At 49.8% G+C, this 23,436-nt stretch overlaps 2 protein-coding genes across 3 annotated transcripts in view; one reads left to right on the top strand and one right to left on the bottom strand.

The window, feature by feature from the left end:
- Nucleotides 1-12,833, bottom strand: part of TMEM63B (transmembrane protein 63B) — a 47,718-nt gene extending 34,885 nt beyond the window's left edge. Inside the window, exon 1 of one of the 2 annotated variants that reach the window (XM_075748965.1) lies at nt 12,662-12,833. The gene's annotated coding sequence lies outside the window, so the exon portion shown is untranslated. The remainder of the gene's footprint in view (nt 1-12,661) is intronic. The other variant, XM_075748964.1, reaches the window with a different exon arrangement.
- A 7,057-nt stretch (nt 12,834-19,890) lies between these two features.
- Nucleotides 19,891-23,052, top strand: MRPL14 (mitochondrial ribosomal protein L14). Its single transcript, XM_010301332.2, has 2 exons — nt 19,891-20,040; nt 22,543-23,052. Exons 1-2 carry the CDS (start codon nt 19,967-19,969, stop codon nt 22,907-22,909), a joined length of 441 nt encoding a protein of 146 aa, XP_010299634.1. The 5' UTR covers nt 19,891-19,966; the 3' UTR covers nt 22,910-23,052.
- Nucleotides 23,053-23,436: the final 384 nt, after the last annotated feature.

Genomic DNA, 23,436 nt, shown 5'->3' with positions numbered 1-23,436 from the left:
CCACACATCTGCCAGCCAAGCTCACAGCTTCCAGGCCCCAGTCCCACTATGCCTATGCTCACCAGCACAGAAAACTCCTCCCAATATAGCATCAGTTTCCTATTTATAACATGCTGTTTACCAACACCAAGCACTCTCTGGTTGGAAGTGGAGGATGAGATGAGTCAAGGGAGCATGAGCAAGGGACCTTTCTCCTGTCATGACAAGACAAGGGGGCTGTGGAAGGGTTACTTAGGGCTAGGTGCTGCAGCATGGCACATCAGACCCTTAAGCTTTGGGAAGATCTTCCTGTGAGAGGGTGAGATTAGATCCAGCACACAGGAGTGAGCCAGCATCCCCTTGCAGCCTGCTCCAGGCTCGAGAAGCACCGAGAGCCAGCAGGTGTTGAAAAACAGATTTTATAAGGTCTCTAAAAGCCTCCTGACAGCTCCCGGGACCCTCTGGTAGGTTCCAGCAACCAGGGCTGCTGGTTGCTCTAATGCTTTGATAGAGATTCTTCAGGCAGTGTACATCTCCGGGGGAACCACAACCCTACCAGCCAGCAGTCCTCTGGCAGGCCCCACCACTTACCCTCCCCCAGCCTCCCCTCTGGACAGTCACTCTGTTATTGCATTTGCTCAGCATCCCTGGGAAGAGTTAGATTTGGGGGGCTGTATAAAGCAAGAACATCTCATTGCTGTGGCAAGCTATAGGTCTCAAAGCGAGGTTGGTAGGGGGGAATAGGGTTACGACCCCAGGTGTGTCTCACGTCCCCATGGCACTGTCTCACATTTGGGATACTGTCCAGGAATGTGCTCCTGAGCAACATAAGGCAAGAAATTAGTACCTCCTAGGGCTCCTTAAATTTTGCAGACTTTCTCCAGCATCCAAGCTCTACTCTCTCCTGGGTGGCTGGAAACAGACCCCACGTGACATTATTGAACTGCACACCCATATGGTATAGATCAGAGTCTTGAAGCCCATCCGGGTGAAATAACTCATGCCAGCCCCTGGCTCCTCCCAGAGCCACCACCACATTTTCCATTCCACCCTCCCAGCTGAACCCAGCCATCTCCCGATGCCAGGCTCATTTTTAGAGCCTCACATTTTCCTCTGTCTTCAAGAAAGTTATGGCTATTTGAGGGCAGGAAAGCAAACATCTCTTCCACCCTACCAAACTGGTAATGGACCTCCTGGCTCTGTTCCCCCTCTGTCATTTCCCAGATGCACCTCCTATGCCACCGCACTTACCAGCCCCAAACAGGCTGGCAAGGATGCGTACTTGCATTAAGAGGTTGGATCAATTTCTGAGTTTTTAACCTTTCCTAATGGACACAGGGAGGGTTGTCTTGGGGGCTTAACCAAAAAGTCTCATCTGGGGCTTAGCACGTGTTCAGCCAAGGCTTGGAGTCCAGAGGCATGCCTGGAGCACACCGCTTTCATGGCAGGAACATGGGACATGGTCACACATCAGGCCCAGGAATTGCTGGTCAACTGCACAAGTTTCGGCTAAAAGCTGCCGCCCAGCTCACGCTCACATGCCATCCCTTTAGTACAGCTTCTCCCCACAGACAAGCCATGGGTTCAGGGAGGGTGCAGGCATCTGTGCGCCATGTACCACCAGAGGTGGAGGCACCAGCAGCGCTGCCTGTGCCCAGAGTGATCCTTCACTCTCTTCATCTTCCTGGCTCACCCTGGTACCCACTGCTGGGCCCCCCACTCTCTACCAGCTTCCTACTCATCCACGTGGCAGCTCCCGGCCATCCCCACCCGTGCCCCAGCCCACCTGTCTCTCCCAGCACCAACTCACCCACCCCTGGCGCTGACTCACACCCCGCTGCTCACGACCACGCATCCAGCTCGCCTCCAGCCACCCCGAGTCACAAGGTGTCAGCACTCTGTTTTAGAGAACAGCAGCGAAGCAGCATGGACCTGTGACACAGGACAGCCTGGCTCTGCTCTGCATGCCACCCTGACTGGCTGTGACCGTGGGCATGCTGCTGATACGCTCTGTGCCTCTGCCTCTATCTGTTGGAATCACATACAACCCCTCCCAGGAAGATCATGTAGTTAATTCATGGGCATTAGAAAGACACTCCACTTTCCAGATTAGACGTACCAGCAGCACACGAGTATTTCCTGTTGCTTGCACCCCCACCTACGGTCAGCTGAAATCCCTGTTGAGTTACTAGGAGTGAAGAGTAAGTACATCCTGGAGCTATGGTCCGCTGATCCCATCGGTAAGGTCCAGGGAAGCGGCAGGGGGCTGTCACTGCCCTGCTGCCCCTTCCTCCACCGGGGCTTTTGGACCCCTCTCTTGGGTGAGCAACACCTGTCCTGTCCCTGTTCGAGAGCATCACCAGCCACAGGATTAAAACCAAAGATGTTCTTTGATGTTTTCCCAACTGCTTGCTGGGGTAACTGCAAGAGCACAAGCTTCACGCTGTCTCTGCCAGCTCAGGTCAGCTCCGAGCAGCCAGGGAGATGCCCAGGCAGGCAGCAGTGCACCTTATGAAGGTTTGCCACTGTTAGTTTAGCCTTCCATCCAAGGTCGGCACTTAGGTTCTTCAGGACCTGGTATGCTCCCTGCCCTCAAGGGAGGGGGCAGCAGCACCAAGCAGCAAATTTGTCTCAAGGAGTGAGAAAGAAGGAAAAAACCACCCTCTGTCCACCTGTGGCCTGAGTCATGGGACCACCCCTCCTCCCCACACACACACTTTAGTACTTGTTTCCATGCTGCAGCGCTGGGGAAGGAGCAGAAGGTTCTTCCTCTGGCACGGCAGGCAGCAGTATGCACCAGCAGGGCCTCCTCCTGGACCTTCTTGCCCGCTGGGTTACCAAGGAATGAGGCAGAGGTTCCTGTCCCACCATCCTCAACATACATGCCTTAAGAAGCAGCAGGGATAGATGAAAAAAACTAAATAAACCCCCACACAACCAAAAACTCCAAATCACCCCTCCAGTCACATTAGAGTCTCAAACCCTCATTGATTCTGAAATCTGCCCGGCATGAGGCTCCTCCAGGCAAAGCGGGACACTAAAACACACACACACCTCTAAGTGGGGAGGCAGAGCAGGAATAACAAGGCAGCCAAGCCCAGGTGCTGGGGTAGGAGGAGAGGGTGTTGCCCCAGAGCTCTGCTTGGAACCTCCAGAGCCAGCTCTGCAAGGAGGGGTTGGCGGGAAGGGCAGGCTTCACAATCAGTAACACATTGCAAGTCAAGGGATGCTCTGAAGTACTGGGGTGAGTTTGGGAGGCAAATACAGGTTGATCAGGATGATTGACAGGCTGGAAACAGCCAAGGAGGGGAGCAGAAGGAAGAGCAGGCACGCTTGCTGTGGGCCAGAGAGGCTCACCCCTCTGCAGTAGCTTTTCAGGACTAAGCTGGGAGTTTCCAGTCCACACACCCATTTGGCCACAAGGCACAGCTCTACCTGCACCGCTGCTTGGATGGGCTGGAGCCTACTTTCACTAAATGAGTTTAAAAACCCTTTTTCTTGCTCCAGGAAATGCAGTGCAAACAAGAGACAGATCATACATGCTGCAGTCCAAATAGCAAAGCCTCCTCTCTCCAAACTGAAACCTTTGTTCTCTATTTACCGGCTACACACTTCCAGCACTGCTTCCCTACCCATACATCAGTCACACCCATATATTTTGAAAACAGGTTCACTAAGCTGCACACCTCCTCTACTTTGATTGCCCCATCCATTCTTCCCTAGATTTCTGAGCTCCAACTAGAGGTCCTATTTGATCTTTCACACCCAGCCAATCCCAGAGACATCTGCAAGCATAGCTGTTAGACACAGAGGCAAAGACCCAAGCGATCAACATGTCTCCACAGGCACGACTCTGCTGATGGAGGTGCAGTTATACTGGCAAAACTGCTTCTCGGTGTTTTGAGGTGGTGGAATAAGCCAGGCTGAGAAGCAGAAGCATTTTTTCCAAAATAATACATCATGAACGCAATCAAAACAGGCAATCCTACATATCAAGCAGGCCAGAAGCTGCAGGTGTTTTGAAGGAGGCACCTAATGCACCACACAGACATGGCCCAGACCATGCTCAAATACTGCTACCGTACCATGTTTTTATGCCTTGGATTTGTAAAGGTGCATCCCTCACCCCATACCCACCGGAGAAGAGCTGAGCTATGGCTGCTACTCCACAAGACTCTTCTGGAGCAACTCAGGCTATTCTACCCTGTAGCACTCAACTCCCCAGAGGACACAAACACTTACCAGAGTTATTTCTTGCAAACCAAAGCTCTACTACAATCAAATGAAACAAAGCTTGACAAAAAACAAAATACAGGAGTGAAACGTTGGGGGTTTTCCCCCCTTCTCCCTTAAAACACATCAAAGCATTTGCTTTCTCCTGACTCACAACCATAGTCAGGAGCTATCTACCAGCTTTGAAATTCCCCTCCCACCCCAGGCGATAATAAAACATGAAGATACAAGAGCACGAGATTCCAGGAGCACTAGGCAGCAGGGATTTACAAGGGACACATCCTGTCAGGCACACTGGATCATCTTTATTTTTAACAGCATTACAGCGTTAGTGGGTGAAAGGGAAGTCGTGGATGTAGCGAGATTTTAGCGAGCCATCTGCTGTGGCATCTCACCCAATCTCCCTCTCAAAGTTTGTTCATTGGGCTAAAGCAGAAACATTGCCTCACAGACTGAAAACGGGCATAATGACCCTAAATAAACCAGCAGCTATGAGTGACAGAGCACTGGACTGCAGGCTGGCAGGAACCAGAGGTGAGGGTGACATGTGGTTTCATTCATCAATTTCACTGATGCAGGCGCTGAGATAGGAGAGGTAGTAGGTGCTGGCTGCTCCCAGGTACCTGTTTGGCAAAGAAACCGGGTGCCACAAGGGAAGGGATACTATAAATCACTCAGAGGTGGATGATGGGCTGGGGCAAGGAGGGGCAGGGAACAGTTTCAGAGGCATATGTGCAGAGAGTGGGCGTAGGTTTGCCAGGGCATCACCCTACATCAGGTGGCGCCAGGCTAGTGCTCTCTTTTACTGAAGATGTCTCCTCAGATGGTAGAGGAGTCTCAAGGAAAGGGCTTAGATAGATACCAACGTAGGAGCAACAGAAAAGGAGGGCTTTGAAACACAGAGAACAGGGGTGCACTGAGAAAACAGTAACAGGTGAAGACAGGGACCTCCACCCATGCAAGAGAAGGGAGAGCTAGCTGCACAGCTCTGAAGGCGACCACAGCCCCAGCATCTCACCATGGGTTTTTCTTACCACTCTCCATAGCCTGGCCATTTCTATCCTGCCAAGCTAATGATACACAGTCATAAGATATGTTATGCTTATGCAGGATAACGAAATCCCACCTTAATCTTTTCCTTGATTAGATAAACAGATTGATCTCCTTATGTTTCTCACCATAAAGCTTTCTCTCCAGCCCTCAGATTATTTTGCAACTCTTTCCTACATTCTCTTTAATTTTTCAGCATCCTTTTCCGAGCACTGACACTAGATTTAGACAGAATATTTTAGTACCAGTCTCCCCAGCACCTCCTACAGCTGTAAAGTCTCATTCCTAGGGCTACCCTCTGCTGCCTTTCCAGGTGTCAAACATAACTACCAGGCTTGAAGGGGCCTTAATAGGCCATCTGGTGAGATTCTTTGCTCCTTAGGCAGAGACAGCTGCAACTCATCCATATCTACAGACTTCTGTCTAATTTGTTCTAAAACAAACCACACACCCCCCAAACCCCCAAAAACATATAAACCCCTTCAAGGTAGCCTCCTCTTCTGCTTCACCATTCCAACTGATATTACAGAAAACCACAAAGTCTGAACTCCCTTATTACAAGTGACTTCCTGCCCCGTCTTCACCACAACTACAGTCTTGTAGAAGTACATTGCTGTACATCCTCAAAGACCATAAAGTTCCCTATCTTTTCTTCCTCAGGCTACACAGTCCTAGTTCTTCTCATCCCTCCTCCCACACTGTATTTCTAAAGACCTTAATAATTTCTGTTGCTTTCCTGGATACTCTTGTTTGTGTGCATCCTTCTCCAAGGGTTGCATCTACATCTGAGCCTGGTCCTTCAGCAACACCTAATCTGTGTCGATAAGAGCACTAATTGCTTCCTGTACCTTAGAGATACCACTCCTCATACAGCCTAGCACAAGGCTTGCCTCGTGGTTTTTTCCTCTCCAGCAGAGCGCTAATTCATCCTGCTCACAAACCCTGGTAACAGCAACATTTTCCTCTGCCCTGCCTAGCCACGGTCTCCTTATCAGACAGGAACTCTTTTGAGTACAGCTTTTCAACTGGTTGCAGGTCCACCTGAGGGATGCCTCCTATCTCCCACCCCTTGACTGTTTGTTTACAAGGTTGACACTTGGGTCAGTGACACTGACTGACTTAAGTAAAGGTTTATCACAACCATCGCTCCCGCTCAGCCAGTAGGCAAGGGCATCGACTGACTTGACATGGTACATTCCAATGCACGCTGATGGATTTTTAATCAGCATATTCTCCCACCTCCGTAACAGGATAAACACTAACTGCTTAACTGTTTATTCCAGTTTATTTGGATAGGCTGGATGTAGTCCCATTCCTTCTCCCTGTATTTCAAGGAATCAAACCTTGGGATCTCCCTCCACTACATATTCTCTAAGGTGGCTGCTCACCATGTGAAAGTTGCCTTAGTCTATACTTTAAGTACTTTCAGTGAAATTTCATAAGGCTTTGCCCACATCTAATTTTCCTAACTAGTCTTGTCATCTGTTCTGACTTGTGCTTGGATTCACTTTTTAAAATTAACTCCTTTAAGTATCTTGTCACCCTGACCTTCTTTGCAAGGTGAAGACAGAGTTCTTACTGTCACATTTTATTTATTCCTCTCCTCTACGCAGCCAGGAGCCAATTCCTTCTTCTACCCAATAGCTGCATCAGCTCCTTCTTCCCTAGCTGGGAGCTCACATTGAGTTTCACATCCACTGCAAATCCAGTTCCTTCCTCACAGATTTATAATGTTGAGACTCATGCCAACTCAAGCTGCCTTTTCTGTGTTGTGAGTAATAACAAGCCCCTGGGCAGCTACCGCAGTTCAGCAGACACACAATAATTCATTTCCAGGTTTATACCTCAATCATAGACAAGAGCCCAGCAAAACCAAATCACCAACTTGCATATGCAGTCATCCTGGGGAAGATGTCAGCTTTACCAGCATCACCTGAGAGCCTCAAGAGTCCAATGGTTTCATACAAAGGGAGTCTAGACCATATGCACAGGGAGTTGAGGGATGAATCCCTTCTAAGATCCTCTTTGGAACCCAAAGACACTAAATTTTTTTGCTTAAGAGTCTAAGTATCCTAAGGTCAGCTGCAGAGACCTCCCCAGCCTGCATCATTGACAGGCAGGCACTGTGTCTGACCTCCAAGCAGAAGACATCAAATGTTGATAATTATTTCAAGCAGGAGACAAGCCTGCTGCCATCTGAGTTTCCTCTAAGTAAAAGACGATGCCAAGGTTGTCTCACTCCCTAGCATTGAAGGGACCCAAGACAGAGCCCCTATTTAATTAGCAAAAGTAGGGTCAGGCCAACACACAACTCTCCCATTAAGTGCACTCTCATAAGAAATTCCACTTAAGAGCAGCATCTTCCCCCTGACCCATGTCAGCAATACATCAGGAGGTAGTGGGATGCTCCTAAGGGAACTGCTCTTCCACGCAGGTCAACAGGAGAGACCACAACACCTCCCCACGATCACCACCACGTGACCTCATTGTTGGCATGACAGAGCCAGAGGTCACATTGCTGGTGGCAGCTGGCTATCTGCAGGGCGATGCTCTGCACTGAGCCAGGAGAAGAGACCTGCACAGACCCAGTGGGAACATCCCTACAGGAAAGGGAAAGGGTGTCAAAGCAAGCAACTGCTCTGCACACAGAATTACAGGAGGGGGCAGAGGGGATGAGCGAACCCAATGCAGGGAGTCACAGGAGTAGCTCTGGGGACAGACAGTCCTTCTAGGAAACGACAAGCAACAGTCAGACAGGAAAGACCCACAGCAGATCCTCTTCCAGCCAGAGAAAGGCAGAGAAGTTCTTCGGCTTGCTGCTCAGAGGCAGCACGGTTGTGGTGGTTGAGGAAAGCAATTGCAGAACATACTGAAAACAGACAGACATGAATCCTGCCTGCAGCTGCTTTCTCCTGGTGCTGATGCAATGTGCCACCTTTTGAATAGACAATCCCTTGAGAGATCCAGCCCCTTTCTTTAATTCTTTAATACAATAGCACAAACATCTTCCTCGATCAGGCCACACAAATAGGAATCTTCAAAACCTTGCTTTGAGCTAGACCCATACTATCAACTGCCAATTTCTCTAGGGAAAAACAGCACGCATAAAACAAGACCTCTCTCTCTTCCCAGCACAATAACTACATGAGCAGAACCTGCTGGCATCAACAATTAGACCAAAGCACATCAAAAACAGAAGACCTTGCACAAAAGATGCAGTGGGTTATGTCAGCAGGATTCCCATCTCACCCATTTAAGCTGTGTAGCCACGAAAAGCTTGGCCTAAGGAGAGCACTAGGACACTGGGAAAGCATTCCCACTTCCCCACCTGGCTTTATGAGAGGTGACGAGGAAAAGACTAGAAAGCAGAAGACGGGGAACAGCAGGCAGGCAATATCAACATGCAAGAACCATGGGGAGAAGAGAAGTATTTCTAGCACTGTTCAGCAATCAAGTGCAGGGAACATATAACAAGCATGCAAAGATAACCCTGCAAAGGGCAACGAGTGCTGCACAGAGAAGCATGGAGCAAAATATCCTGCATCTCATGCTTAGCAAGAGAGTCTTGGGCTTCCTGCAGCTAATCTGTATTTGGAGCAGAGGGCAGACACCAGCTCCACACTGGAAGGACATGAAGCAAGAAGGCAGTGCCAACCACAGGCCTGCAGACTCAGAGAAAAGCCGTTTCATACTGCAAGCCTTTGCTGTACAAGCTTGGCACCGGCTTCACGAATCTCACTCTCTCTCTGTTACACAGCGCGTACACACATCCACGTTTCTTTTTCATTCCTTGATTTTTTTTTTTTCTCCTTTTAACCAACTTTCTAGCCAATGCATCAGGCCTGTACCTGCAACTCACTCCCCCTGAGCGAGCCAGAGAGCTGCCGACAGGACGATGGCTGCAGGCGGAGAGGTGCTGAGCTCAAGGTAGTTCCTGCACACACCAACTCCCCATATGGCTGGCGAGACAAGGAGTCCTTCCCAGCAAGAGCCTGAGCTGCACAGGGCACAGGAGAGAGGCCAAGAGCAGCAGTTCCAGGCAGCAGGCATTCCCATGATGAATGCAGAGCTACCTTCAGAGAAGCTGGCTGCCCCACACCACAGTCCTTCAAAGCTAGAGCATCAGGACCGGCACCACACTTACTAAGATCAAAGCAACAGAGGGACACAGGGACTGCCTGCCTCTCTCCCTGCCTAGAAACCTGCATCTCTGTTTCCAGCTCAGCCTGCAAGCAAGCTCTGAGTTCCTCAGGCTCGTTTCCAAGCCAGGAGGAACAGCAGACAGCTGTGCTGAGACCAGACACAGGCGAACCTTCCTCTGACTCACACAGCATCCCAGAGGCCACGGCCCATTCGAGGCTCTGCTGCTCCCCCCCAATGCCTCCTTAGCCATCAGGCAAGGCCTGGGACCCTGCAGAGCCAGTTCAGGCAGTAGCAAACCTGCTCCTTTGCTTCAGGCTCCAAGCAGGGACTCCACCTCCTTGTGCGAGAAGCTGCATGGAGACCAGGCAACAGGCTGGCACACTGGCCACTCGCTGCAGGAGCCGCCGGCCAGGGCTGCCAGGCTCAAAGCAGCAGGCTACTGGGCAAGCTCTCACTGGCAGGAAGGAGGTAGGGCAGGAGCAGCCTGAGGGACTGCCACCAAGGATTGCTCCCCCTCTCCTTGACTCCCACTCCCTAGAAAGCAGCTGCTAGATTAAAAAAGCCTTTACGATGCTGTCATTCAAGGACATGGAAACAATCTCCATTTTCCAAACATCCCCATCATCCTGTCCGATCTCTGCACCACAAAAAGCCCCAGGGAAGATCCGGCCCCAGCCTCCAGCAAGCCCTATCATCTTTGCCTCCCTTACCCACCACGGAGCTCTCAGATGCTTTGATATGCAAATCGAACACAGGATCCATAACCAGCACTGTCTGCAATTAATGGCACACAGGGTATCCTATGCCCAGGGTCTCCTCCTCCAGCATGAAGCAGGCACCCCATGGCTGCGCAGGCTACACGTCAGACAGTGCAGATCCGAGCTGTCTTTCCTGGGAGTGGAAGGTGCCGCCCGCAGAGCCCATGGGTGCCCAGCATACAGCCTCACCCTCGCCGCCAGGATGGAGACACAGAAAGGATGCGAGCTGGAGTTGCACCTCAGTATGGATGGGGAGGGTGGCAGAGGAGTCACTGGCAGAACGCTGCAGGGCTCCCTGTGACCCGAGGCACTCCAGTTACTCTGGGCTCAAGGAAAGCATAATTAGAAACGGACAAAAAGCAGGCCCTCAGCACTGCCAGCTCTCAGGCTTTTATTGCAAATCGCATGCTACCTGGGATTTTCTTAAAGTCCTAGTTCCCAGAATGAAACAATTTCATGAGGATATTTTTATGTAAAAAATTATCAAGAAAACCCACACTAGTTCCTAGCCCGTTTTATTGCTGAAGAAAGCTAAAAAATATGACCAAGGATATTTTAAAAGCCCAGATGAAAACAAAACCCCCAAAAATTAACAAGCAGCAAAGCACTCAGTATTTTTCTTTTTTTTTGGCTCAACTCACAGCTTCAGGATGTTTCAGGATAGTTGCACCATGCTCTGGTCAAAGGGGGAGAAAATGGAGCATTGCAAAGCCCCACTGCAATGTCTTCTTGACAAGAAAACCGACACCCTCAGAAAATACAGTAGCTTCAGTTCCTTCCAAGGTTACCGAAGACAGGAACAGACAAAAATAGAGCAAACTTAGTGCAACAAAACATACTCATGAGCCAAACCAGAGTCTCTTCCCAACCCCCTCAAAGGCATCTTCTTTCATGTTTATCTTGCTCCTATGGTATCCAGGTGAAGGCTGCAGAAAAGGACTTCTCTCCCTGTAAAGACAGCGTATTCCTACCTCTAGAGATGAATAAAGCTCTTTCCTAGGTAGATACCAGCTAATTGTGGTCATTAGAAGCAACATCCTTAATGCTTTGCTATTTCTGGTTTGAACGGAGTCCTCCTGGAGTCGCTTATAAGCTGAGTGGTTAGCTTTCCACTCTCTCAGAAGCATTAAGAGAATAAAAGGCTATTAGGGATTGTACAGCACCGGTGTTTGGAGGGGAAGAGTACGGGTCCCTGCAATGCTCTTGTGAAGGCTTTGTCCCACGCCTGGGTGGGGCATCTGCAGGACCATCCAAGAGGCACCTGTGCCACGCAACCCTTCAGTGGCTTTGTGACTGCTGCTAATGGGACGCTCCTGCTGTGTGGCCCACAGCTTTCCATGCGTGCTCGCTCCAGAGGATGCCAGGATGGAGCAGGGCACTTCCACAGTAACGGACAAATACACGGGGGGCTCCTCATGGACTATGTACAACTAAATTAGCACACCCTGAGCACACACTGATGAGCTTTTTGCTTTCAACTCCTGCTATTGAGGGAAAGGCAAGGGAGGGAAGTGCCCAGAATCCCAAATTCCCCAAACACCTGGGCTCCATCCAGCTGAGAGATATCAAACCTGCTACAGGCACCAGGCTTACTGCAGCCACGTCACATATTTTTGGCATGATGCCTCCAGCAGGTAGCTACGTACAGACATCCAGGGCACACTCCAGGACAGGAGAAAAAAACACGGTTTGCTGATTCGGAGAGGCTAGTGATCAAGACAAGAGCAGAAAGGAACTGCTCGGCTGCATGACCACAGACACAAGCCCCATCTAATAGCTCTTTGCCAAGTCCTCCAGGGCACGATAGGCAGGGCAAGATCAGAAATTTGCCTGCTGCTCCCAGCCTTGACACATCCATCCTGCCTCCCTGCTACTCTCCCTCACGGCAGTGCCTGGAGGAGAGAGGCAGGGAGGAGGACAGGCAGCTCTCCCAGGACCGAGCACACACAAAAGCAGCCTCAGCACCTCCGACGGCGCTCACAGGTGAGATGGGAACCGGTGCCACACCGCAGAAACGGGTCCGACGACCCCCGGGGTACAGAAACCGCGTTACCCAGCAGCGGCCGAGCCGAGGGACGGCGCACCGGGAGACGGCAGAGGACGGGCGCTTGGGAGGCGGGTGAGAAGCCTCGGAGCTCCGAGCCACCGTGCTTCTACGTAGCCCCGGCGGGCCTTGTGGGGGAGGCAGAGAAAGACCGGACAGGCCGCTCCGCGGGCACCGCACCCGGGCGCGCCCCCCACCCCGCACCGCCCCAAGATGGCAGGCGGCGCCCCCCGCCCTCGGCCGCCCCCGCTGCGGAGCTCCGCGCAACGGCCGCGCCGCCCAGCCCGGTCCGGCCCGCTCCGCCCCCACGAGGGCCTGAGTCGCGGCCGTTGCGGCCCCCACCCACCCGGTAAGCACCGGAGGCGGCGAGCTGCGGCCCCGGGCCCGCCTGGCCTGGAGGAGCCGCAGCCACCGCGCCCCGCGCCACACCCCGCCGCACCGGCGGCTCACTTACCCCGTGTCAGGCGCGGACTGGCTCCCCCCGGGCTGCAGCTTCGCCCCGCCGGGCCGGGCGCTGCGGTACCGCGCTGCGCCGCGCAGAGGAACGAGCGGCGACCGCCCGGCTGGTATGGGATCGGCTCGGCTCGGTTCGGCTGGGATCGGCGAGGGGCGGGGCCCCGGGTGGGCGGGGCGCGGAGGCGCCGGTCCTGCACAGCGGTGGGCGGGGCCTATGGGTGGCGGTGCTGCGCATGCGCGCGAGCCTGCGGGTGGAGGGCCCGCGTTCCCCTCGGAGGTGCGCGGCGGGCGGGGGGGGGCTGGGGGGGGTCGGGGTCTGCGCTCTCTGCGGGAGGGGGTGGGCGCAGAGGCGGCCCTGGCAACGGGCTGAGGCGGTGGGGAGCGGAGCGGGCGCCGGGTAGAGGCAGCCGTGCGGCAGCGGCCGCCCCGCCCCTGAGCCGCGGTGCCTTAGGCCTCCCGGGCGGGGCCAGGCCGCGGCCTGCGGACCCGGCGGCCTGGCCCCGCCGCCGGGTCAGGGTGCTCCAGGGGTGCTGGCTTTCCCCCTTCACCTGGCCGTGTGGCCGAGCCGCTCGGGGTGCGGACGGCCCCCCTCAGCCCCCGGGCGGTGGGGCTGGGCCAGAGCGGGCTGCAGTGCGTGTGCGGCTGCCGTGCTCGCAGGTGGGCCCTGCGGCGCCTGGCCTGTCCAGGGCCTCCCCCCGGGTACCGGCCCTGCTGCCCCTCTCTCGTAGGGACCCGTTTGTCCCAGGCGTTGCTGATGCTCAATATGTGGAGCATGAAATGTTTAAACCCGGAGCACGGGTTGCTGCTCTAAAAAGACAGAAATGCTGGCCCTGAAGACGGCATGTGGGTTGAGCAGCACGCAGCAGGGCTGTGACATCTCACGGAAGCACCTGGCAGACAGAGCCTGGGCTGTGCAATGCCCGGAGCCTTTGTGTTGCCTGCAGACAGGGCACTGCTGGTGGGGTGACCGACAGCATCTTGCCTTTGACAGGCAGCACCCTCTGCTCCCACCGGGCTTCAGCCTGTGCCCTAGCAGTCTGGCCTGGGGAAGGAGGAAAACTCGGCGTCTATTCTGATACTCTTCAACATGTGTCCTTCAGAGTGTTTCTTTGCTTCAGAATTCACGTGGGGCAGTGCTGCCGGCATTAGGTTTGTGTGGGTATGAATAGTCATGCAGCAAAGTTGGACCAAAATTCCTGTGTCCTGACAAGCGTGGCATTTACTCGTGTGTGTCATGGGGACTCAGGAAGTGTGGGCGCTAGTCTGTGCTTTACTGGTTATTCTCCAAAAAACTCCTTTGGAGGTCCAGTGAGTAAGAGGAGGCAATTTGGGGAAGAAGACAGCATGACAGGTTTCTTATAAGTGTTGAAAGACTTCTTGTAGTAAAAGCAGACAGGCAAGCAGCCAGCCCTTGTAAAACCAGGACACAGATGCTCATCTGAGCTGTGTTCACTTGCCTCGTTCAAAAGTTCCCCGAGCTTACCTGGGAGGGTCTTGGAAGGAGAGAAACTGAGTTAAAGGAAGTTTTTTGAGTGAGAAGCAAGGCTTATTCCAGCAAAGCTGCAGGTAGCTCTGTGTTGCCATGTGGCATGGGTGTGCCTTTGTCTCCAGGTTAGGTTTCTGTTAAGGCTGAATTCTGTCTGTATTAGGCATGCTTTTCTGGTGTAGCTTCATCACGAAGGCCTGTAGCCACTATCATTCTTTGTTCTGTGAACAACTAGCCTAGGTCAGTGGTTCCTGACTTTTTTTTTTTTTTTAATAGGTTGAGCCACAGCTCCCCAGCTTCTCTTCCTTCTTGTTTGTGGCCTTTTCCCTGCCACAGCTCTTCCCAGTGTGGTTACTACTATCTGGTTTGTAATCACACCTTGCTGGTTGGGACCTGGTCACCCAGGTCAGGGCTGGGAACAGAATCTGGTCTTGTGGCTTGCCACCTATTGTCTTGAGACCTCAAAGCTTTTACAAGTAGAAAGATACATTTGAGAGGTGGTAGCAGTGTTGAGTTATGGGAGTGTGGGCAGTTCTCTCAGTTCACATGTAATTCCAGAAGGCAGAGACACCTTGCTAGGCTTCACGTGCAGCGCCACAGACCATACCAGAGGAGAGCTTCTGGGGTTAGGTGCCTGTTCTACTGCTCCTTTCCTTTGACTTCACAGAGGAAGTTGTCCTTTCTGTAGCTTAATTTCCTGCTGATGCACTGGGAATAATCCTTTCCTATTTTAGTACAGTGCTGTGAATATGAATATATAGAATGGTTTAAGGTGCTTGGATACTAGAACAATAAGAGCCATAAGTACCTTAGAGCTAGGACTTCTGGATACTTAAAATGTCAAAAGTAAGTTTTCCATTAAAGGTATTCAGCTCTTCTTTTATCTGCCCTTCCTGATTGTGATCCGGAAAGTGAGGTTACTGTGTTTTACTTCAAAATTGTTAACAGATGTACCTGTAATGAGTTTCTGTTGGTAACTTGGATCAATAAATATCCTGTTTAATAGCTAATCCTATTCATAAACAGAATTTGAAAAGACTTAATTCCTCTTTGTGAATCCTGGCCTTTCTGGCTGTCATTAATGTAAAACCAATTATGTCTTGGTAATTAATATCTTGTGTATTTTTAACACACACAAGCCCTTAATCACATCATTTCCTTTATGAGGAGAGCTGTGAATGGATTGAGTCCCGTAGTTCACAGTTGGCTCTTGTAGCTCACCCTGGCAGACGGTCTATAAATAAACCTGCAGTGGCAGGGTAGGGGTTTAGGTATTTGCATCGCGCATATTGTCTTGGATTTATTTCCTGCGTTTTAATGATGGATGACAGATGCAGTTCAAACCTTTGCGGTGCCTGGAGCATGTCTATTTTGGTCTCTTAGAAGGATAAAGGGGATGTTGGCCCCCACTGTTTGACTGTGGAGATCAGGTTACTATTATCGAAGTGAAGAATATTTTCCCCTTTTTTATTTTGTATGTTTGACAGCAGGCTTTGGGTAGTAGGCCTCAGCATTTGCTTTGCAACGTGCAATGGTTTTCCCTGGGGCCTGTTTGTGTGGATGAGTTGCTAGCAGAAAGAAGGAAAAGAAATAGCTGAATGGTTGCGGAACTACAGATCTTGGGAATATAGGGAGCAGGTGTCATTTCCAAAACTTGTGATTAAAAAGGAAAGTAATACTGGACTGCTAGGTAACAGCACTGTTTAAAAATACATTTACTCTAGGATGCAGGCAGAGTAAGAATGGCACCTTGACTGGTTTTTAGGTTACACACCACTGATACAAACTTGGTCAGAGCCATTGCACTGGCCTCTCGAGTGTTCAGACACAGACCTTTTTAGTGCTCCCATGGTTGTGTTAATAATGCGGATTCATACAGACTGTTTTCATGAAGCACATCAGTATTTTTGCTGAAATGAAAGAGATCCTTTTCTTGTCCAAATCTCTCGGTGTTCCTCCGGAGCTACTGTCACGATGTAAGTCTGGGTTGGCAGTGAAAGGAGAAGTCCCAGTCTTGTGTTTTGCCACATTCCCTCGCACCAGCGTTCATACAGCCGCGGGATGAGTTGGATCAGGGAACTGATCTAGCTGAAAACTGTGACTGATTCACATGAATGCTAGAGCCAGCATAAGGGAGGTGATGGAAATGTGTGTTGGGGGGGACACAGGGCTTCCTTTCTTGGTACTGTGTGCCCTGACGTTGGTTCAACGTGAGTATGTAATCCTGTCCTCCTTATCTGGAAGATGTCCTTGCTTTGTATCAGCTCCTTGAGGTGGTCTACTCACGCATTTGTATGCATTTGATGAAAATATTGTATGTGGCCTGCTTCTGTTAGCTGGGATGAAATTTTCCAGAACTCCTCCATTCAAAAACCACTCAAAATTGCAGTAAATATAAGTGCTTTTATCTCAAGTGAAAACGGTGAAGGTGGTAGCTTTAGTATGGCACTTGAAAATAGTGCAGTGGGTAAATAACTTCCAGAGGTTTGTAACTGATGAAGAGTTCCTTTGTTGTGCGGTGCTGGAATTTAATGTTGGTCTGTTGCATTGAATGGGGTATGGCTGAAGAGCCCTCGAGAAGGGAGTGTTCGCTGCAGCAGGTTATTCACATTCAGTGAAGTAGAAATTGGGTCATTTTAGTGAATATTTGATTAACAGACTCCTTTACCCGTTCTGAATCTTATTCTGAACTCAGTCTGAGGTCTGCGCTAACTCTTAACTTATATGTGGAGCAGAGAGAAGCAAAGCATCTCTATGATTCTGGTTTTAAGAAATTAGTTTCTGTAACCATGAGATAGAGCCACTGCTAGAATTTAGGGGTAGCAGAGTAGGAGCTGGGAGAGAGGTTGCTCTGTGTGGTTCTTTGTCACTGCTTTGGTGCAGCTATGTGTGGTTTACGCTATATCAATAGTTATCTTTGTGTTGGGCCTTTCATTTCAGGATAGTGCCCATTTAAATACTGTTCTTGCCTAGCATGAACAACTTGGAAATTAATCCTGCTTGAGCAGGAGATTGGACTAGATGACCTCCAAAAGTCCCTTCTGAGATAATTCCTTGGTCAGGAGTGTATTAGTGAATAAGTACTAAGCAGCAGTGGTGTTTTGCCCGTTCAGGGTATTGTAGGGTGCACTCCTCTATCAGTTGGGCAAGACCAATAGCAGACTTCTGGGAATTTCTGCAAATTTTCCTGTGCTTGAGGGTTATGGGGGTACTCTTCCCATACACTTCGGAGCACTGAAACCTGGTCAGAGACAACCCTGGGAGAGCCACCTTCAGGAGCAAACTCGGGGCATGTGCGTTCCTCGCGTCTGTGTGAAGTGCAGCCTCCTCTGAGCCTTTTTAAGCCCTGCTGGTGTGAGGCAACATCCTTGCTGGGAAGGAGGGAGGTGCTGGGTGCGCTGGGGCTGATGGGTGTCATCGCTTTATAGCTGCTTTTCAGCTTCGGCACTGACTTGGAGCATTTGTGTGACAGCACCCAGCGTGGCACAGTGAGTGGCTTCTGGGCCCTTTGGAGTTTAGTTTAGTAATTAGCCACTCCACAGAGGGGGAAACCGAGGGCAGAGGAGATGAAGTGCCCTGTTCACAGCCACGGAGGGAGTGAATCAGGACTGGGTCTGGTCAAGGAATGCCTGGAGACAGACTCAAACTATCAGCTGTTCATTTCTAGAAGGGAAGCTGACACGTTATGATAGCTGAAAATGTGGTTCACTCTTCATGAACCCACTTGCATCCTTGCATGCTGTACTCCATGCCACAGATGCATTCTTCTCTCCACCCTGAACCTTCCTGCTAATCGGAAGCATCCCCCCTGTTTACTCCGTTCCTAACAGGATGCTTCATACCAAATAATCAATCATACAAAGTTTCTTAGCTCATGACACATCTTAATGTGCCAAGAAATAATTCTTAGCAAAGAAGGGGGTACTGAGTCATCTGGAAAAATAAACAGTCCTTGGACACTTAACGCTGTTGATGCTTCCGCTGGTAGTTTTGTAACTTCAAACCTTCACTGCTTCCAGAGGGTAGAAACAAATGGTGACTCCTCCCAGGAGTGGGGAGTGAGTTCAGAGTTTAGGCAGTGCTTTAGGACTCTGGCATGCAGCCTTGAGCACATCTAGCTGTGCTGGTCCTGACGTCACGGGCAGAGCGTGCACCCGTGCCTGCTCTGCCACGAGCCAGCAGACCTCTCCTATCTGTCTTAGGTAGTGATGAGGATGAGCAGACCCATCCTTTCCTGCCACCGAGGCCACCATCCCTACCAGGGAATAGAGCTGGACTCTCCCAGGAAGCATCTGTCAGAGACAACAGAGAGGCCGACTTGCTGCTGTTGTTTGGGTTTTCTAGAGGGATCCAAAGCCTCGATGCGATTCTGGAGGAAGTAGGAGTTTATATTACCTACCGGGTTTGAGTTTCACATGAGAAAACAGTACACCCAAGCGCAGAACGGGACACAGGCTGTCTTCCCTGCCAACGCAGAGTGTGAGCTTACAGAAAGGCAATGTAGTTGAACTTGCTTAGATATCCTAGCAGCAGCAAGGCCCAGGTAATTGGACCTTGATTGCCAGCAGCACTATAAATACTGCAGGGCCTTGTTTTCGTTAGGATCACACAGCTCAGTAAGGAGCTGCGGTAAAAACACTGCCTTTGGAATCTCTTTTCAGAGAGTGAACAGTAGAGCCGAGCCCTGAAGAGAAGCTTTGAACTCATTTGGAGATCGTCTACCTCACTGAAAAGTGTCTTTGTTTAGCAAATAAATGTAAGCTTTGGCTGTTGCTGATCTCTTCCAAACCTGCCTGTATGACAGGCAAGACGGTTTGCTATGTATGGTGTGTTTTGCTCAGGGAGTGCTGCTACAAAATTGTTGTGGTGCCCCTCTCCAGTGCCTCTCATCTTGCTGTCAGGTAACGCTTGCTCTTTAGGACAACCACAAACCCTAAAAATAACATACATCCCCAAGTAAGCAAACACACTGGGGAAAAATAAAAACAATAAAGAGATGTCTGGCAAAATGATCTGGGTTCAGATAAGCCTTTGCAATTGTGCGTGCAAGCTGGTCCCTATCAGTCTGACAGAATGAGGTTAGGGAACCGCCAGAGATGTAGTCAGGGAAGAGAGTGTGGCGAACTCAGAGGTTAACCTTGCAACCCAGCTCTGCTGCAGTCGGAGGGGTGTTTCGGTTTGGGTTGAGCGAGCACCATAAAGTTACAGGGAACTGTTTTCATCTGGGTAGCTGTAACAGGGCGAATTGGCAGAAGTGTCATTCTGGGCTGCTGAACACCTTGTGTATGCTGAGAGGGAGCATGCCCTCAGCAGGGCTGTTTTGTCCCTTGTCTGGCAAATTGTTTCTTGAAGCTCTGATGCCAGTCTGCAGAGCACCTCTGGCTTTTTGCTTAGTTTTTTAGGTAACATCGGTAGTTTTTACAAGTAACTATGGTAGCTTTTACTGGTCGCTGTGGCCTCTAAATTGGTTCACATCCAGAATTCTCAAACCTGCTTGTTATATGGTTCACAGTGCATGCAGAAGGGCCCTTACCTCCGTGTGCGGGAAACGGCAGTGCAGTGATACTGAGTTCAGCTTTGTAGTAAACACCTCTGAGTTAGATTGTCTGCTGAATTCAGGCAGGGGTTGTTGATGTGCTTTGTAGTGTGCTGCGGATGCTGTTACCATTCTCTGTGCTGTGGTTCACAGCTTCTGAAGAGGTGCTGAGGCTCTAGGGTGTGATTCACATAAGGGAAACGAAGCAAAACAAATTCTGTCCACTTTTGCGAGTTCAAAATTTTCTTGTTTCTCACACAGGGTGGGTTACCAGAATCCAAATGGCGCTCTCGAATATGCGATTGGGTTTATCCTTAACCTCTCTAAGCAGCACAGTGATCCAGCGACACTTCAGGTAATTTTCAAATCCTGCTTTTGCTTTTGTTGGGCGAATTTCGATTGAAAGAGGTGCTGTTAAGTAGGTCAAGCATAAGGTACAATATTTCAAATTAAAAAAAAGATAATATAAAACAAAATCTTGTAGTTGTCTCTTCACAGGTTGTAAAGCGAGCCCAAACACAACAACAGATGCAGGTTCCTGGCAGTTTGAGTGTGGTCTGAACTCTGCATTTTCGTATACATGTAAGGAGGCTTTTAGGCCTTTGAGGGTGATGCACAGGCCTGCAAGCAGGAGTTGAAAATGCCTGTGTTTCTCAGCCAAGTCAAAAAAAACAACAGCCAGCCCCTGCTCATGTAAAGCCAATTACACGTTTAAAATTATTCCAGAGTTCATAATTTCAGATACTTAGAACAAGAGTCACCTGCAAAATTAATGCCTTGTACTTTAACAGTGTCCGTTTCGTTATTTTTCTTTAGGTCCTAATTCCAGGCTCAAGGCATTTAAAGCTTCTTAAATTTATGGACCTCATGTTCTGCAATGCCTTGCACAAAGCTTAGAGCCTAATCCCACAGTACACTTCGTGCGAGTATGGGGAATCTCTAGCATATACCTCTTTGAAGGGTCAGGGCTTCAGTTTATAGGGTGAGACTAGTCATTCCCATGACTGTGGTCTAGAGAGGGGATTAAGACAATGCTCAGGGCTAGGCTGTTTGATAGTCCCAGGAGGTATCTAAGTCTTACTGGCTTTCTCTGTAAATGGGCTGCATGAGAGCATTGGCCAGTAGACATTTAAATGTTTTATGTATATATAAAGGGTGTATATATATATAAAGGGTATATATATATACACACTGACAGTGAGAGGGAGGCCGAGTCCACAGAGGTGAGCAGTGCTTCTGCAGGATGTCAGCAGTCTTAACGGGAAAACCTTTCCTTTGTGGTGGGCCTGCTTTGGATGTGGTGGGGTTTTGCTCCAAGACTGTGGCAGAAATGAAGAAAGGAGGGGAAAGAAAAAGTCCTTGTGCAGTTAGTCTCATCTAGTGGTACCTGGGCAATCACAATTGTTTTGCTACTGCTGCGTTGTGTACTTGGTCCCATCTTGGTTTCCCGTTCTCCTTCCTGCGACAATGCTCTTGTCCCTTTCCAGCTTCCTCCCTTCCACCTTCCCTGCTGTGCAGCCACAGCCTGGCAAGTGGAGGATAGAGACTGTGGTATACAACAGTCCCTGCCAGGGGATGGGATGGGAGAGGGTGGCTGTTTGCAGAGGTGAGTGACTTCTGAGAGAAGAGGTGTCTGCTTGTAGGGGAAAGCTGGGGTAGATCTCTGCTGCGGGAAACAAATTTTGAAAGGCAGCACTGGACCTCTAGAGCAGTTAGACTAACGCAGACTGACCCAGCCGGCCTTCCCTTACTGCGTGTAAAAATGTCTGCTTGAACTGATGTCCATCCACACTGTTTGATACGCAGCAAATGGCTTTGCTCTTCTTTTAGGCAGCATTGCATGTACAGGTCCTTCGTCTTCAGGAAGGGGTAATGGTCCCCATTGGTCTTTATTTACTGTACATGCTTCTGCTCTGCAAAACAAGGTGAACAGTTAGGGTGATTCCGTATGCTGTCTATTTGAGTAATTCAGCTGACAGCAGCTTGGCATTCCTGCAGCTGTCTGGCCAGCATGTTTCTAGTACCTTCCTGTAAAGCACTAGTTTAGGAGTAGAAAGGATCTTCCTGCTTTTCTGATGGTCTGTGTTTGGGCGTCCTTTGAAGGGAAGCTACAAACCACTTGAATTTGAGCTTACTGGATAAAAGAATAGCCATTCCTGAAAGGGAGGTTGAATTATTTCTTAGTTTATTCCTGTTGCTCCCAAGCATATTCAGCATCAGATCTAACAACTTAGTATCGTGCAGTTTATTTCTGTTGTTTCTTACTCCTGATAATCCCACAGAACAAACAGATAGAGAATAGACTGTCTCTCTCTGGGTTCCTCCCACGTGAGGAAGGTGATGATCTGTTAGATTCTAGTTGGTGGCAGCTTAGCACAGGCAGAATAAGGAGAGCAGAATAAGGTGGGAGACCCTCATAGACTTCACTGAAAAGATTGGTCAGAAAAGTCCTTATCGCTGGGGATTGTGTACAAGATTGAAAGAGCCTGACTTGAGTCTTAGCTTCCTGTAGGCTGTTTGTGGCAGAAGCAAGCACATATTTTTTTCTTGTAAGTTGAAGTTGAATGGAATCATCTGCAGTTGCTAAAAAGCCCAGTAAATGCAAGCCACTCTTCACGCCATCTTTTAGTTGTGTTTCAGAGTAGAACGGTCGTTTTATGTTTGACATTTAGTAAAGAGTGTGCAAAGCCCAAAGTAGCATCTGGCTTTCGAAGAGCACATTGAATGCAGTCAATGTGTCACCCATATGGTATGTATTTGTTGCTGGCGCCTTCCAAGTGGTTTTTGCTGGGTTTGCCCTTGGTCCCCAAGGATTATTGAGGAGGTCTGTCTCTCATTCTTTCCTTCCTTTTGCCAGTATCACTGGAGCATGCCAAGCAATACAGAAACTCACCCGCGTGCGAGTGGTGGACAACAGTGCCTTGGGGAACACACCGTACCACCGGCCACCAAAATGTATCCACGTGTATAACAAGACGGGAGTTGGCAAAGTAGGAGATAAGATCCTTCTGGCTATCAAAGGAGAAAAGAAGAAGGCTTTGATTGTAGGGCACAAGATGCCTGGCCCACCCATGACACCAAGATTCGATTCCAACAATGTGGTACTCATAGAAGACAACGGAAATCCAATAGGGACTAGAATAAAAACACCAATACCCTATATCCTGCGACGGAGAGAAGGAGAGTTCTCCAAAGTACTGGCCATTGCCCGCAACTTTGTATGAAAGCTAAGAAAGGTTTCCGGCAATCCTGTTTATATCCTTTCATACAGTAGCTGTTCCCCGATCCTTTTCTAGAAATCGGTGAAATGTGAAAAATTTGAGTCATCAAGTCTCCCTTCCTGTTTAAGAACGAAACAGCTAGTTTAAATATTGAAATACCTTGTTTTCCTCCAAAATAAGGTTGATTTCTTTTGCAGAACTTGTGCAGTGTGTTGGGGAAATGCTCCTTCATTCTTACTGCTCTGGCAGTGTTAATTTGGTCTCTAACATTAAAATGAGAACATGAAAATCCTTCTCGTTTTGTACTGCTTATGCTCTCTCTTCCCTATTTCAGCCTTTCCCAGTTCCCCAGGAGCAAGACACAAAGCGCTGTCGCTGGCCCTGTGACATGAGGCTGCAAAATGGATTCATGTCATAGAGTAGGAGAGATATATGATGAACTATTGGTGTCCTGGGCACATTCAGTAAAAGGATTAGTTTCTACGTCTTTGCCTAAGAAAAGTCTTTAGGAGGAATTCGGAATTGGGAGA

This window comes from Balearica regulorum, chromosome 3 (genome assembly GCF_011004875.1).
Source record: "Balearica regulorum gibbericeps isolate bBalReg1 chromosome 3, bBalReg1.pri, whole genome shotgun sequence".
In the NCBI taxonomy this organism is placed as follows: Eukaryota; Metazoa; Chordata; class Aves; order Gruiformes; family Gruidae; genus Balearica; species Balearica regulorum.
This window is presented reverse-complemented; position numbering and strand designations above follow the sequence as displayed.

Coding starts and splice junctions, on each gene's coding strand:
- MRPL14 (XM_010301332.2), top strand. CDS start 19,967: ATGGCGCTCTCGAATATGCGATTGGGTTTATCCTTAACCTCTCTAAGC. Junction 20,041..22,542: donor GTGATCCAGCGACACTTCAG/GTAATTTTCAAA, acceptor TCCTTTTGCCAG/TATCACTGGAGCATGCCAAG.